General features: G+C 43.5%; 1 protein-coding gene across 1 annotated transcript in view; it reads right to left on the bottom strand.

Moving 5' to 3' along the window:
- Positions 1 to 200: 200 nt before the first annotated feature.
- LOC311140530 (NACHT, LRR and PYD domains-containing protein 3-like) overlaps positions 201 to 11,879 on the bottom strand; it is a 106,665-nt gene continuing 94,986 nt past the window's right edge. Inside the window, exons 7-14 of the mRNA XM_084175615.1 lie at positions 11,115 to 11,231; positions 10,698 to 10,782; positions 10,340 to 10,568; positions 8,199 to 9,963; positions 7,739 to 7,913; positions 6,115 to 6,284; positions 3,804 to 3,850; positions 201 to 3,179 (exon numbers count right to left, since the gene is read on the bottom strand). Coding sequence (XP_084031741.1) covers positions 2,611 to 3,179; positions 3,804 to 3,850; positions 6,115 to 6,284; positions 7,739 to 7,913; positions 8,199 to 9,963; positions 10,340 to 10,568; positions 10,698 to 10,782; positions 11,115 to 11,231 — 3,157 coding nt within the window. The 3' untranslated portion in view covers positions 201 to 2,610. The remainder of the gene's footprint in view (positions 3,180 to 3,803; positions 3,851 to 6,114; positions 6,285 to 7,738; positions 7,914 to 8,198; positions 9,964 to 10,339; positions 10,569 to 10,697; positions 10,783 to 11,114; positions 11,232 to 11,879) is intronic.

Raw genomic sequence — 11,879 nt, 5'->3', positions numbered from 1 at the left:
TAGCAATACACTGTGCTAACATTAGCCTAGACTGGACCACAGAAAATAACAGTTTTAAACAGTTGTAAAAAGCCACTTCTTCCAGACAGAATAGTTCCTGTAGATTCAGACTTACTCATCGCCAATCTTTTGTTATGTCTCGTGGGTTTCATAACCACGTCTGTATAACAATTCAATAATGATGAGACGGGAGACAGGAATCAGTTCAACCATTTATCTGGAACGTGATCATCTCAACACATACAAACCCCCATGATGCTCTGCAGCACAACCCCAATATACAACAAATACATAGATAAGTAAATGGACACTAAACAAAACTCATAGAGGAATTTAAATGTTCAGTTGTAGAAAGTAGGGCCATGGGATAGGGTCAGAAAGGTCAGTATGTTTGATAACTGGTTCCAGAGGTGACATAACAAGCATAAGGTCCATTATAACACAGTGAAGTAGAGGTGGGAGCTAAAAGCAGACATGGACAGTGAGACGGTGTGAAGAGGTCAGGGGTGAAACACTAGATCAGGACAGGTAGAAATGGCAGGGCTGGTTGTGTTCAGTGTGTGTGTCCAGTGTGTGTGTGTGTGTGTGTCCAGTGTATGTATGTGTGTCCAGTGTGTGTTTGTCAAGTGTGTGTGTCCTGTGTGTGTGTCCAGTGTGTGTGTGTGTCCAGTGTGTGTGTGTGTGTCCAGTGTGTGTGTGTGTGTCCAGTGTGTGTGTGTGTCCAGTGTGTGTGTGTGTGTGTGTGTGTCCAGTGTGTGTGAGTGTGTGTGTCCAATGTTTGTGTCCTGTGTATGTGTGTGTCAGGTGTGTGTGTCCAGTGTGTATGTGTGTGGGTCCAGTGTGAGTGTGTGTGTGTGTGTCCAGTGTGTGTATGTGTCCAGCGTATGTGTGTGTGTCCAGTGTATGTGTCCAGTGTGTGTGTGTGTTTGTGTGTGTCCAGTGTGTGTGAGTGTGTGTGTGTCCAGTGTGTGTCCAGTGTGTGTGTGTCCAGTGTGTGTGTGTGTGTGTGTCCAGTGTGTGTGAGTGTGTGTGTGTGTATGTGTGTGTGTCCAGTGTGTGTTTGTGTGTCTAGTGTGTGTGAGTGTGTGTGTCCAGTGTGTGTGTCCAGTGTGTGTGTGTGTCCAGTGTGTGTGAGTTTGTGTGTGTGTGTGTGTCCAGTGTGTGTGTGTCCTGTGTGTGTGTTTGTCAGGTGTGTGTGTGTCCAGTGTGTGTGTCCTGTGTGTGTGTGTGTGTCAGGTGTGTGTGTGTCCAGTGTGTATGTGTGTGTGTCGTGTGTGTGTGTGTCCAGTGTGTATGTGTGTGGGTCCAGTGTGAGTGTGTGTGTGTGTGTCCAGTGTGTGTATTTCCAGTGTGTGTGTGTGTGTGTGTGTCCAGTGTGTGTGAGTGTGTGTGTCCAGTGTGTGTGTGTGTGTGTCCAGTGTGTGTGTGTGTGTGTGTGTGTGTGTCCAGTGTGTGTGTGTGTCCTTTGTGTGTGTGTGTCAGGTGTGTGTGTGTGTGTGTCCAGTGTGTGTGTGTGTCCTGTGTGTGTGTGTCCTGTGTGTGTGTGTGTGTGTCAGGTGTGTGTGTGTGTGTGTGTCCAGTATGTGTGAGTGTGTATGTCCAATGTGTGTGTGTGTGTGTCCAGTGTGTGTGTGTGTCCTGTGTGTGTGTCCTGTGTGTGTGTGTGTGTCAGGTGTGTGTGTGTGTGTCCAGTGTGTGTGTGTGTCCTGTGTGTGTGTCCTGTGTGTGTGTGTGTGTCAGGTGTGTGTGTGTGTGTGTGTCCTGTGTGTGTGTGTGTGTGTGTGTCAGGTGTGTGTGTGTCCAGTGTGTATGTGTGTGTCATGTGTGTGTGTTTCCAGTGTTTATGTGTGTGTGTCCAGTGTGTATGAGTGTGTGTCCTGTGTGTGTGTGTGTGTGTGTTTGTCCAGTGTGTGTGTGTGTGTGTGTGTGTCCAGTGTGTGTGTCCAGTGTGTGTGTTTAGCGTGTGTGTGTGTGTCCAGTGTGTGTGTGTGTCCAGAGTGTGTGTGTGTCCATTGTGTGTGTGTGTCTAGTGTGTGGGTGTGTTTGTCCAGTGTGTGTCCAGTGTGTGTGTGTTTGTGTGATCAGTGTGTTTGTGTCCAGTGTGTGCCAGTGTGTGTGTCCCCGGTGTGTGTGTATTCAGTGTGTTTGTTCAGTGTGTGTGTGTGTGTGTGTGTGTGTGTGTGTGTGTGTGTACAGTGTGTGTGTGTATCAAGTGTGTTTGTGTGTCCAGTGTGTGTCAGTGTGTGTGTCCAGTGTGTGTGTGTGTTCAGTATGTGTTTGTGTGTGTCCAGTGTGTGTGTGTGTGTGTGTGTGTGTCCAGTGTTTGTGTGTGTCCAGTGTGTGTGTGTGTGTCCAGTGTGTTTGTGTGTCCAGTGTGTGTGTTTGTGTCCAGTGTGTCCAGTGTGTGTGTGTGTCCAGTGTGTGTGTTTGTGTCCAGTGTGTCCAGTGTGTGTGTGTGTGTGTGTGTGTGTGTGTGTCCAGTGTGTGTGTATCCAGTGTGTGTGTGTGTCCAGTGTGTGTGTTTGTGTCCAGTGTGTGTGTTTGTGTCCAGTGTGTCCAGTGTGTGTGTGTGTGTGTGTGTGTGTGTGTCAGTGTTACCATGGTTATTATTTACAGATTTATTGATGTTTGACACAGGGACACTGAGGACACCATACCCCAAAGTTCAAAGGAGTCATCATGAACCCTAAACCCTGGATAAAGGGGCTCAGTGAATGTGGAGTGGAATGTGTTCAGGTGGGTCAGTGTGTCAGAGGAGACTCTGTAGAAGGACAGAGTGCCGGCTGGCCAGTCCAGATACACTCCTACTCTGTGGGAGCTGGAGGAGGGGACGTCTATGGTAGTGGACTTATTATTGTGACAGGCAGAGTAACGGTTGTCAGAGCAGAACAGACTCCAGGACTTGTCATTGGCTCCAAGCCAACAGTCAATAGCCCCTCCTCTCCTGCTGATTCCTTTATATGCCACTCCTATACCAGCCCCACTCCCACTCCACTCTACCTCCCAGTAACAGCGCCCAGTCAGACCCTCTCTACACAGCACCTGTCTACAGCCCACAAATCTCTCTGGGTGATCAGGATACGGCTGCTCCTCTCTCCTACATGTCACCTTTCTGTTCTCCTCAGACAGAGAGAGGAGTCTGTTTACTGTGTTTAGGTCCAGTGTGAGATCACAGACATCTGATGGATGAAACCAGACACAATATTAGAAATCATCATCATTCACATTAGAATGTTAACTCACTTTTCACTAATTCATTAAATGTAGATGTTTCTAGGTATCAAAAGGAGAAGTTAAGGTAACTTGAGACTTGTTGAATTATCATATGTGATACTGTATGGTAATATAAAACACACTTATTCCCATTAATTACACACACACACACACACACACATCCTGAACACACACACACACACTGGACACACACACACACACACATTTCTAACGTAACACGAACACGCCACACACACAAACACATACATTAATTACATACACACACACACACACATCCTGAACACACATACACCCTAAACACACACACACACACACACACCTTCATGCATGCATGAATGAACACACACACACACATTTCTAAAGTAAAACAAACACGCCACACACACACACAGACACACACATTGTCAAAGCAACTCTTTGTAAACTTTGGTGTCCCTGATTTGTGCTTCTGTAGAACTACAGCTGATATTTAATATGACCAAGTAAGTAATGATGGTGGTCTTTGATTTTGACTTCACTTGAATTAAGACTTATTCTTAGTCATATTCTTCACAGCAGTCAACACTCACATTTTCTAAGTCCTGGTGTCATTGTGTTCTGTCCACCATGTTCCACACTGTAGCGGTAAGCAGAAGAACAGACAGTCATTGAGGGATACATCTGAACTCACACACACACACACACACACACACACACACACACACACACAAACAGTCAGTATATACATTTGTCCAAGTGTCTGTGTGTGTGTGTGTGTCCACTGTTTGTGTCCTGTGTGTGTGTGTGTGTCCAGTGTGTGTCCGGTGTCTGTCCAGTGTGTGTCCGGTGTCTGTCCAGTGTGTGTGTGTATGTCAAGTGTGTGTGTTTGTGTGTCCAGTATGTGTGTGTGTGTGTGTCCAATGTGTGTCCAGTGTGTGTGTTCAGTGTGTTTGTCCAGTGTGTGTGTGTGTGTCCAGTGTGTGTGTGTGTGTGTGTGTGTGTGTGTGTGTGTCCAGTGTGTTTGTGTGTGTGTGTGTGTGTTTGTCCAGTGTGTGTATGTGTGTCCAGTGTGTGTGTATGTCTAGTGTGTGTGTGTGTATGTCTAGTGTGTGTGTGTGTATGTCTAGTGTTTGTGTGTGTGTCCAGTGTATGTGTGTCCAGTGTTTGTGTTTGTGTGTCCAGTGTATGTGTGTGTGTGTGTGTGTGTCCAATGTGTGTGTGTGTGTGTGTGTCCAGTGTGTGTGTGTGTGTGTGTGTGTCCAGTGTATGTGTGTGTGTGTGTGTGTGTGTGTGTTTGTCCAGTGTGTGTGTCCATTGTGTGTGTGTGTCCAGTGTGTGTGTGTGTGTATGTCTAGTGTGTGTGTATGTGTGTGTGTGTGTGTCCATTGTGTGTGTGTGTCCAGTGTGTGTGTGTGTGTGTTCAGTGTGTTTGTGCAGTGTGTGTGTGTGTCCAGTGTGTGTGTGTGTGTGTGTGTGTGTGTGTGTCCAGTGTGTGTGTGTGTGTGTGTGTGTTTGTCCAGTGTGTGAGTGTGTGTGTGTGTCCTGTGTGTGTGTGCGTCCAGTGTTTTTGTGTCCAGTGTTTTTGTGCCCAGTGTGTGTGTGTATCCAGTGTGTGTGTGTGTGTGTCCAGTGTGTGTGTGTGTGTGTTCAGTGTGTTTGTCCAGTGTGTATGTGTGTCCAGTGTGTGTGTGTGTGTGTGTGTGTGTGTGTGTGTGTGTGTGTGTGTCCAGTGTGTGTGTATGTCTAGTGTGTGTGTGTGTGTGTCTAGTGTTTGTGTGTATGTCCAGTGTATGTGTGTGTCCAGTGTTTGTGTTTGTGTGTCCAGTGTGTGTGTGTGTGTGTCCGGAGTGTGTCCAGTGTGTGTGTGTGTGTGTGTGTGTGTCCAATGTGTGTGTGTGTGTGTCCAGTGTGTGTGTGTGTGTGTGTGTGTGTGTCCAGTGTATGCGTGTGTGTGTCTAGTGTGTGTGTGTGTGTGTGTGTGTGTCCAGTGTGTGTGTGTGTCTAGTGTGTGTGTGTCCAGTGTGAGTGTGTGTGTGTCCAGTGTGTGTGTTTGTCCAGTGTGTGTGTGCGTCCTTTGTGTGTGTGTGTGTGTCCTTTGTGTGTATGTGTCCAGTGTGTGTGTTTACAGTGTGTGTGTGTGTATCCAGTGTGTGTGTGTGTGTCCAGTGTGTATGTGTGTCCAGTGTGTGTGTGTGTGTCCAGTGTGTGTACTGATACACGTGCACACACACACACACTGGACACACACACACACACACAACACTGGACAAACAAACACACACACACACACGACACACACACACACACACTGGACACACACAGACACACACACACACTGGACACACACACACTGGACACACACACACACTGGACACACAGACACACACACACACACACACACACACACACACACACACACTTGGACAAACACACACACTGGACACACACACACTCACACTGGACACACACACACTAGACACACACACACACACACTAGACAAAGTTTGTGTTTGTCCTGTGTGTGAGTGTGTGTGTGTGTCCTGTGTGTGTCCAGTGTTTTTGTGCCCAGTGTGTGTATCCAGTGTGTGTGTGTGTGTGTATCCAGTGTGTGTGTGTGTATCCAGTGTGTGTGTGTGTGTGTGTGTCCAGTGTGTGTGTGTGTTCAGTGTGTGTCCAGTGTGTGTGTACAGTGTGTGTTCAGTGTGTGAACACACACACACACACACACACACACACACACACACACACACACACACACACACACACACACACACACACACACACACACACACACACAGTCTTTATATAACTTAGTCCAAGTTGTGGTCAGAATGTTTGTCTTAACTAGCCTGATAACTCCAACATGTCTGATATGAACATTGACATAAACCCTCTACATACTTGAGTTTCTCCAGTCTGCAGTGTGGATCCTCCAGTCCAGCAGAGAGCAGTCTGACTTCTGAGTCTCCTGGGTGATTGTAGCTCAGGTCCAGCTCTCTCAGGTGTGAGGGGTTTGACTTCAGAGCTGAGACCAGAGAAGCACAGCCTTCCTCTGTGACTAGACAGCCTGACAGCCTGCAAAGAGTCAAATCATATTAAAACCACACTGCTATTCTTTGGTGGTCAAAATAGTGGCAGTATATCTTTTCAACATATTCAGATATATCAGTGTCCTGAAACCTGCCATATCTATTCATAAATGAATGTATCGTTATTAGAAATGACAAATTATCAAATTATTGCTTGTAGGGAGAAAAATGCATATTACAAATATTTGTGTAGACTGACCAGAGCAGTTTAAAAAGCAGAATCAGTCAAAAGACAGACAGTGAGGTATCAGATTTAGATTGTATTGAGTATCCAGTCCAAACCATATCTATTTTGACAGTGAAGCTAACATTTTAAATGTGGCTTTATACTCCAGCATTTTGGATTTGAGATCAAATGTTTCATATGAGGTGACAGTATATAATGTCACCTTTTATTTGAGGGTATTTTTATACATATCTGTTTCACCGTTTAGAAATGAAAGCACTTTATGTATCTAGTCCCCCTATTTGAAGAAGTCATAAGTATTCTGACCAATTCACTTATAATTCATTAAAGTTGTCAAAAGTTGAGTATTTGGTCTCAAACTCGTTGGTTGAATTTGCAGTTTGTTTTGGTTGTGTTTTGGGTTATGTTTTGCCCGATAGTAACTGAATGGTGGATGATGACTGGAGTAATTTTCTGTCTAAGTGAGTAGATAACATGTTTCTAAACACTACTGAATTAATCCTGATGATGCCATGATTAAGAAAAATTATGAATGAATCATGAATAATAATGAGTGAGAAAGTTACAGAGGCTACAACAAAACATGTTAACCTCTCACCATTACCAATAACAGAGGGGGTATGATCCTTGTTCCTCTGTAACTTTCTCATTCATCATCATTCACGATTCATTCATGATTATTCATAATCATAGTAGCATCCAAATGAATGTAGAAGTGTTCAGAAACATCTTCTATTCTTCCTGACAATACAAGTGAAGTGACTCCAAAATGACAGGACATTATTCACCATTCAGTTTCTATTGGGAAAAACATCATCCAAAACACAACCAAGACAAACTGCAAATGCATTCAAAAGTTTGTAGATTCACAAGCTTGATGTAATCACTGCAGGCAAAGAATATTCAAAGACCAAACACTAAAACACTAAACATTGGACTAAATTAATTTGTCCATATACTTATTACTTTTTCAAATGGTAGAACTAGAGAACTACATACATAAAGTGCTTTCATTTCTAAACAGTAAAACAGGTATGTATGAAAATATCCTCAAATAAAAGGAGACATTCTGTACTGTTGCCTAATATGAAACATTATATCTCAAATCCAAAATTATGGAGCATAGCACCAAATGTAAAACTGTAAGCTTCACTGTCCAAACACATATGGTGTGGACTATGTGTGCCTGGTAAACACATGTGGATCTGGTGAACAGTTATCACTTGTTGACCAACTACAGGAATACTGACCTCAGAGTCTCCAGTTTACAGTGGGGATTCCCCAGTCCAGCAGAGAGCAGCTTCACTCCTGAATCCTTCAGGTCATTGTTACTCAGATCCAGCTCTCTCAGGTGTGAGGGGTTTGACTTCAGAGCTGAGACCAGAGAAGCACAGCCTTTCTCTGTGACTCCACAGCCTGACAGCCTGCAAAGAGATCATCATGATTTCACAAACACACTGTTAATTTAACACCAGTAGTGTAGAAGGACAATGGCAGATGCATTTGGTTTATTCTCTTAAACAACATATAGATTCATCTTCCGTCTCCTAGAATTGTATGGTCATATTGTTATACTAATGTGAACACCAATGCACTGATTCAGTACGTTTTTCTATTTAATATTATATACATATTATAATACATATATTTCTCGAAACTGAATATTTCTTCCTGATGATTAGTTCTTATATGCCATTTGATGTACTCACAGAGCAGCTCTGGAGGCTTTGACCACTGGCAGCAGCCTCAGAAGACCTTCCTCTGATCTGGAGTATTTCTTCAGGTCAAACACATCCAGCTCCTTTTCAGAAGTCAGCAATACAAAGACCAGAGCTGACCACTGTGCAGGTGACAGTTTGGCTTCTGAGAGACTTCCTGAGCTCAGGTAGCTTTGGATCTCCTCCACTAGAGAATGGTCATTCAGTTCATTCAGACAGTGGAACAGATTGATGCACCTCTCTGGAGAGGGATTCTGCCTGATCTTCTCCTTGATGTACTTGACTGTTTCTTCATGGCTCTGTGAGCTGCTTCTTGTCGTTGTCAGTAGACCTCGTAAGTGCTTCTGATTGGACTCCAGTGAGAGGCCCAGAAGGAAGCGGAGGAACAGGTCCAGGTTTCCCGTCTCACTTTGTAAGGCTTTATCCACAGCACTCTTGAAGACAGTAACTTCAGTAACTTGCGGTTTGGCCATTAGATTGTCATTGTTGTTGATGAATGAGAGGAACACATATACAGCAGCCAGAAACTCCTGAATGCTCAAATGCACGAAGCAGTACACCTTGTCCTGGTACAGCCCACATTCCTCTTTAAAGAGCTGTGTGCACAATCCTGAGTACACTGAGGCTTCATTGACATCAATGCCAGCCTCTTTCAGGTCTTCTTCATAGAAAATCAGATTGCCATTCACAAGCTGTTGAAAAGCCAGTTTTCCCAGTGACAGAATGCTCTCTTTATTCCAGTGTGGACCTGTCTCTTCTTTCCCAAGATACTTTTCATTCTTCTGTTTGGTATGAAACTCCACAAGGTGTGAGTACATCTCAGTCAGAGTCTTGGGCATCTCTTCTGTCTTGTATGTACTCAACATGTGTTCAAGGACTGTTGCAGAAATCCAACAGAAGACTGGAATGTGGCACATGATGTGGAGGCTCCTTGATGTCTTTATGTGTGAGATGATTCTGCTGGCCAGGTCCTCATCACTGAATCTCTTCCTGAAGTACTCCTCCTTCTGTGGGTCATTGAACCCTCGTACCTCTGTTACCTGGTCAACACACACTGAAGGGATCTGATTGGCTGCTGCAGGTCGGGTAGTTATCCAGAGGAGAGCAGAGGCAAGCAGATTTCCCTTGATGAGATTTGTCAGCAGAACATCCACTGAGGTTGACTCTGTGACGTCACAACAGATCTTGTTCTTCTGGAAGTCTAGGGGCAGTCGGCACTCATCCAGACCATCAAAGATGAACAGAACTTTGTACTTGTCGTAGTTGGAGATCCTTGATTCTTTGGTTTCCATTGAGAAGTGATTGAGAAGTTCAATCAAAGTGTGTTTTTCCTTTTTCATCAAATTCAGCTCCCGAAAAGGGAATGAAAATACAAATTGGACATCCTGATTTGCTTTTCCTTCAGCCCAGTCCAGAATGAACTTCTGCACAGAGACTGTTTTTCCAATGCCAGCGACTCCCTTTGTCAGCACAGTTCTGATAAGTTTGTCTTGTCCAGTTAAGGGTTTGAAGATGTCGTTACATTTGACTGCAGTCTCTGGTCTTGCTTGTTTCCTGGTTGTTGTCTCAATCTGTCTCAGCTCATGTTCATTATTGACCTCTCCTGTTCCACCCTCTGTGATGTAGAGCTCTGTGTAGATCTTATTGAGAAGTGCTGGGTTTCCTTGTTTAGCGATCCCCTCAAATACACACTGAAACTTCTTCTTTAGATTAGATTTTAGTTCACGTTGAAGAATCACAGCACGCTCATCTGAATCTAGAAATAACACAGAGGATATTAATATTACGTCTGTTTTAATGCCTACAGTATTCTAGGACTGTTAGAACATTTTAAAATATAATACTTTATTCTCTTAACTGACTGTATAAATGTTTTCATAATGCATTACAGACTGGTGTGACTGATTATAGTATTATTGGTTCTCTCTCTCTCTCTCTCTCTCTCTCTCTCTCTCTCTCTCTCTCTCTCTCTCTCTCAACACAACACAGTCTTCTGCTACTTGATGAGGTCACTAGGTGTTGTGTTAAGGCTGCTACAATATCATTTAGTTACACATCTACTTTAGCTGTACTTTAGCTACAGCTTTTAAATGTTCTAAAACAGCATTCAACATGAGGCAGACAGCTCTTACTTTTCTCCAGTGTGTCAGCAAGCTCCTTCTGGTTCATTTTCCTCAGGACGTGCAGTGTGATCTTCAGAGCCCCCTCTCTGGCACTGCTCTCCTGCTTCTCATCTTCAGCGTCCACCACTTCCTTATCCTGCTTCTGAGTCTCAAAGCCTTCTGGGAGTTCTGGACTAAGAATCCTCTTGAACATCTTCAGCTCGTTCTTCACAAATGTCATAATATTCTCTTCAAGCAACTGAAATAAATCAAGTAAATAAGTTAAGCAAGAGACTAAATGCTTTCTCATTAACACATGAATGACTGATTGACAGATCAACTTTACTTGAGGTAAACAAAAACAAATGTACATAACAGGACCACATACACTGAATATGGAGGCCAGGTCTGTTTGATGACTCTGGGAAGACTGACCACTGAGAATCTCTGACTCTGATCTCTCCTGTTGGTTTCTGTGGACAAAACATGAAATTATATCTCCTCATCCAGGGAGTACACACACACACACACACACACACACACACACACACACACACACACACACACACACACACACACACACACACACACACACACACACACACACACACACACACACACACACACACACACACACACACAGGGAGGGAATGTTGTGTTTGTTTAATATTGTTTCAGGACTATGAAAATGGAAAAAAGGTTTAGCCTATGGATTATGAAAACAACAAAAATAAATGGGAAAATGTGAGAGGAGAAATGACAGTGTTGTTTAACTCACTGACCATGACCCATGAGTTCTTCTTACCTTTGTTCACTAGAAAAGTCTCCCTCTCTAAACTTTATAGGACGACTCATAGACCGGTCACTCTTCATGGACACACAGCTGGGTACAGGGGAGGCTGGTCTCTCCTGCTTGATTGGGCTTCAACACAACAGAGACAAACATTACATCTCTCATCTACTCTGAGCTCAGATGGGGAAACATAAGAAGAGTTTCATTCTAAAACGCCATTTTCAGAAATGTTGGTAAATTAGCTTTTATTCTTTAAAGACATTATGAAAGAGATTGATGTGTTTTTTCACTATCTAATCATGGCATGGGGTTGTTCAATGACAGACATGTATTTGTTTAAAATCTATAACTTGATGGTTTCATTTCAGAGACAAATAATGTGTTTCTTTTGTAAAATGCTATATATCTGCCTCACTCTCAGAGAAATCAGAAGTATTGCTAGGTTTTACACAGTAATAATATATCTGCCTCACTCTCAGAGAAATCAGAAGTATTGCTAGGTTTTACACAGTAATAAATGTAACAAATAACTACATTTGTAATAAAGAACTGTACACATGTACAACATTCAATACAGTAATATGAGATATGTATGTAAAACATTTACATTTGATATTTTAGTCATTTAGCAGATGTTCTTATCCAGGACTGGTTTCCCAAAAGCATCTTAAGGCTAAATTCATCGTTAGAATCTTCCTAGGAGCATCATAGATGCTTTTTTGCCCTTCCGCATGATCTCCGCTAAATATAGAATCACATGGTTTATCCGTCTCTTTG

This window comes from Coregonus lavaretus (assembly GCF_964263955.1).
Source record: "Coregonus lavaretus genome assembly, chromosome: 2".
In the NCBI taxonomy this organism is placed as follows: domain Eukaryota; kingdom Metazoa; phylum Chordata; class Actinopteri; order Salmoniformes; family Salmonidae; genus Coregonus; species Coregonus lavaretus.
This window is presented reverse-complemented; position numbering and strand designations above follow the sequence as displayed.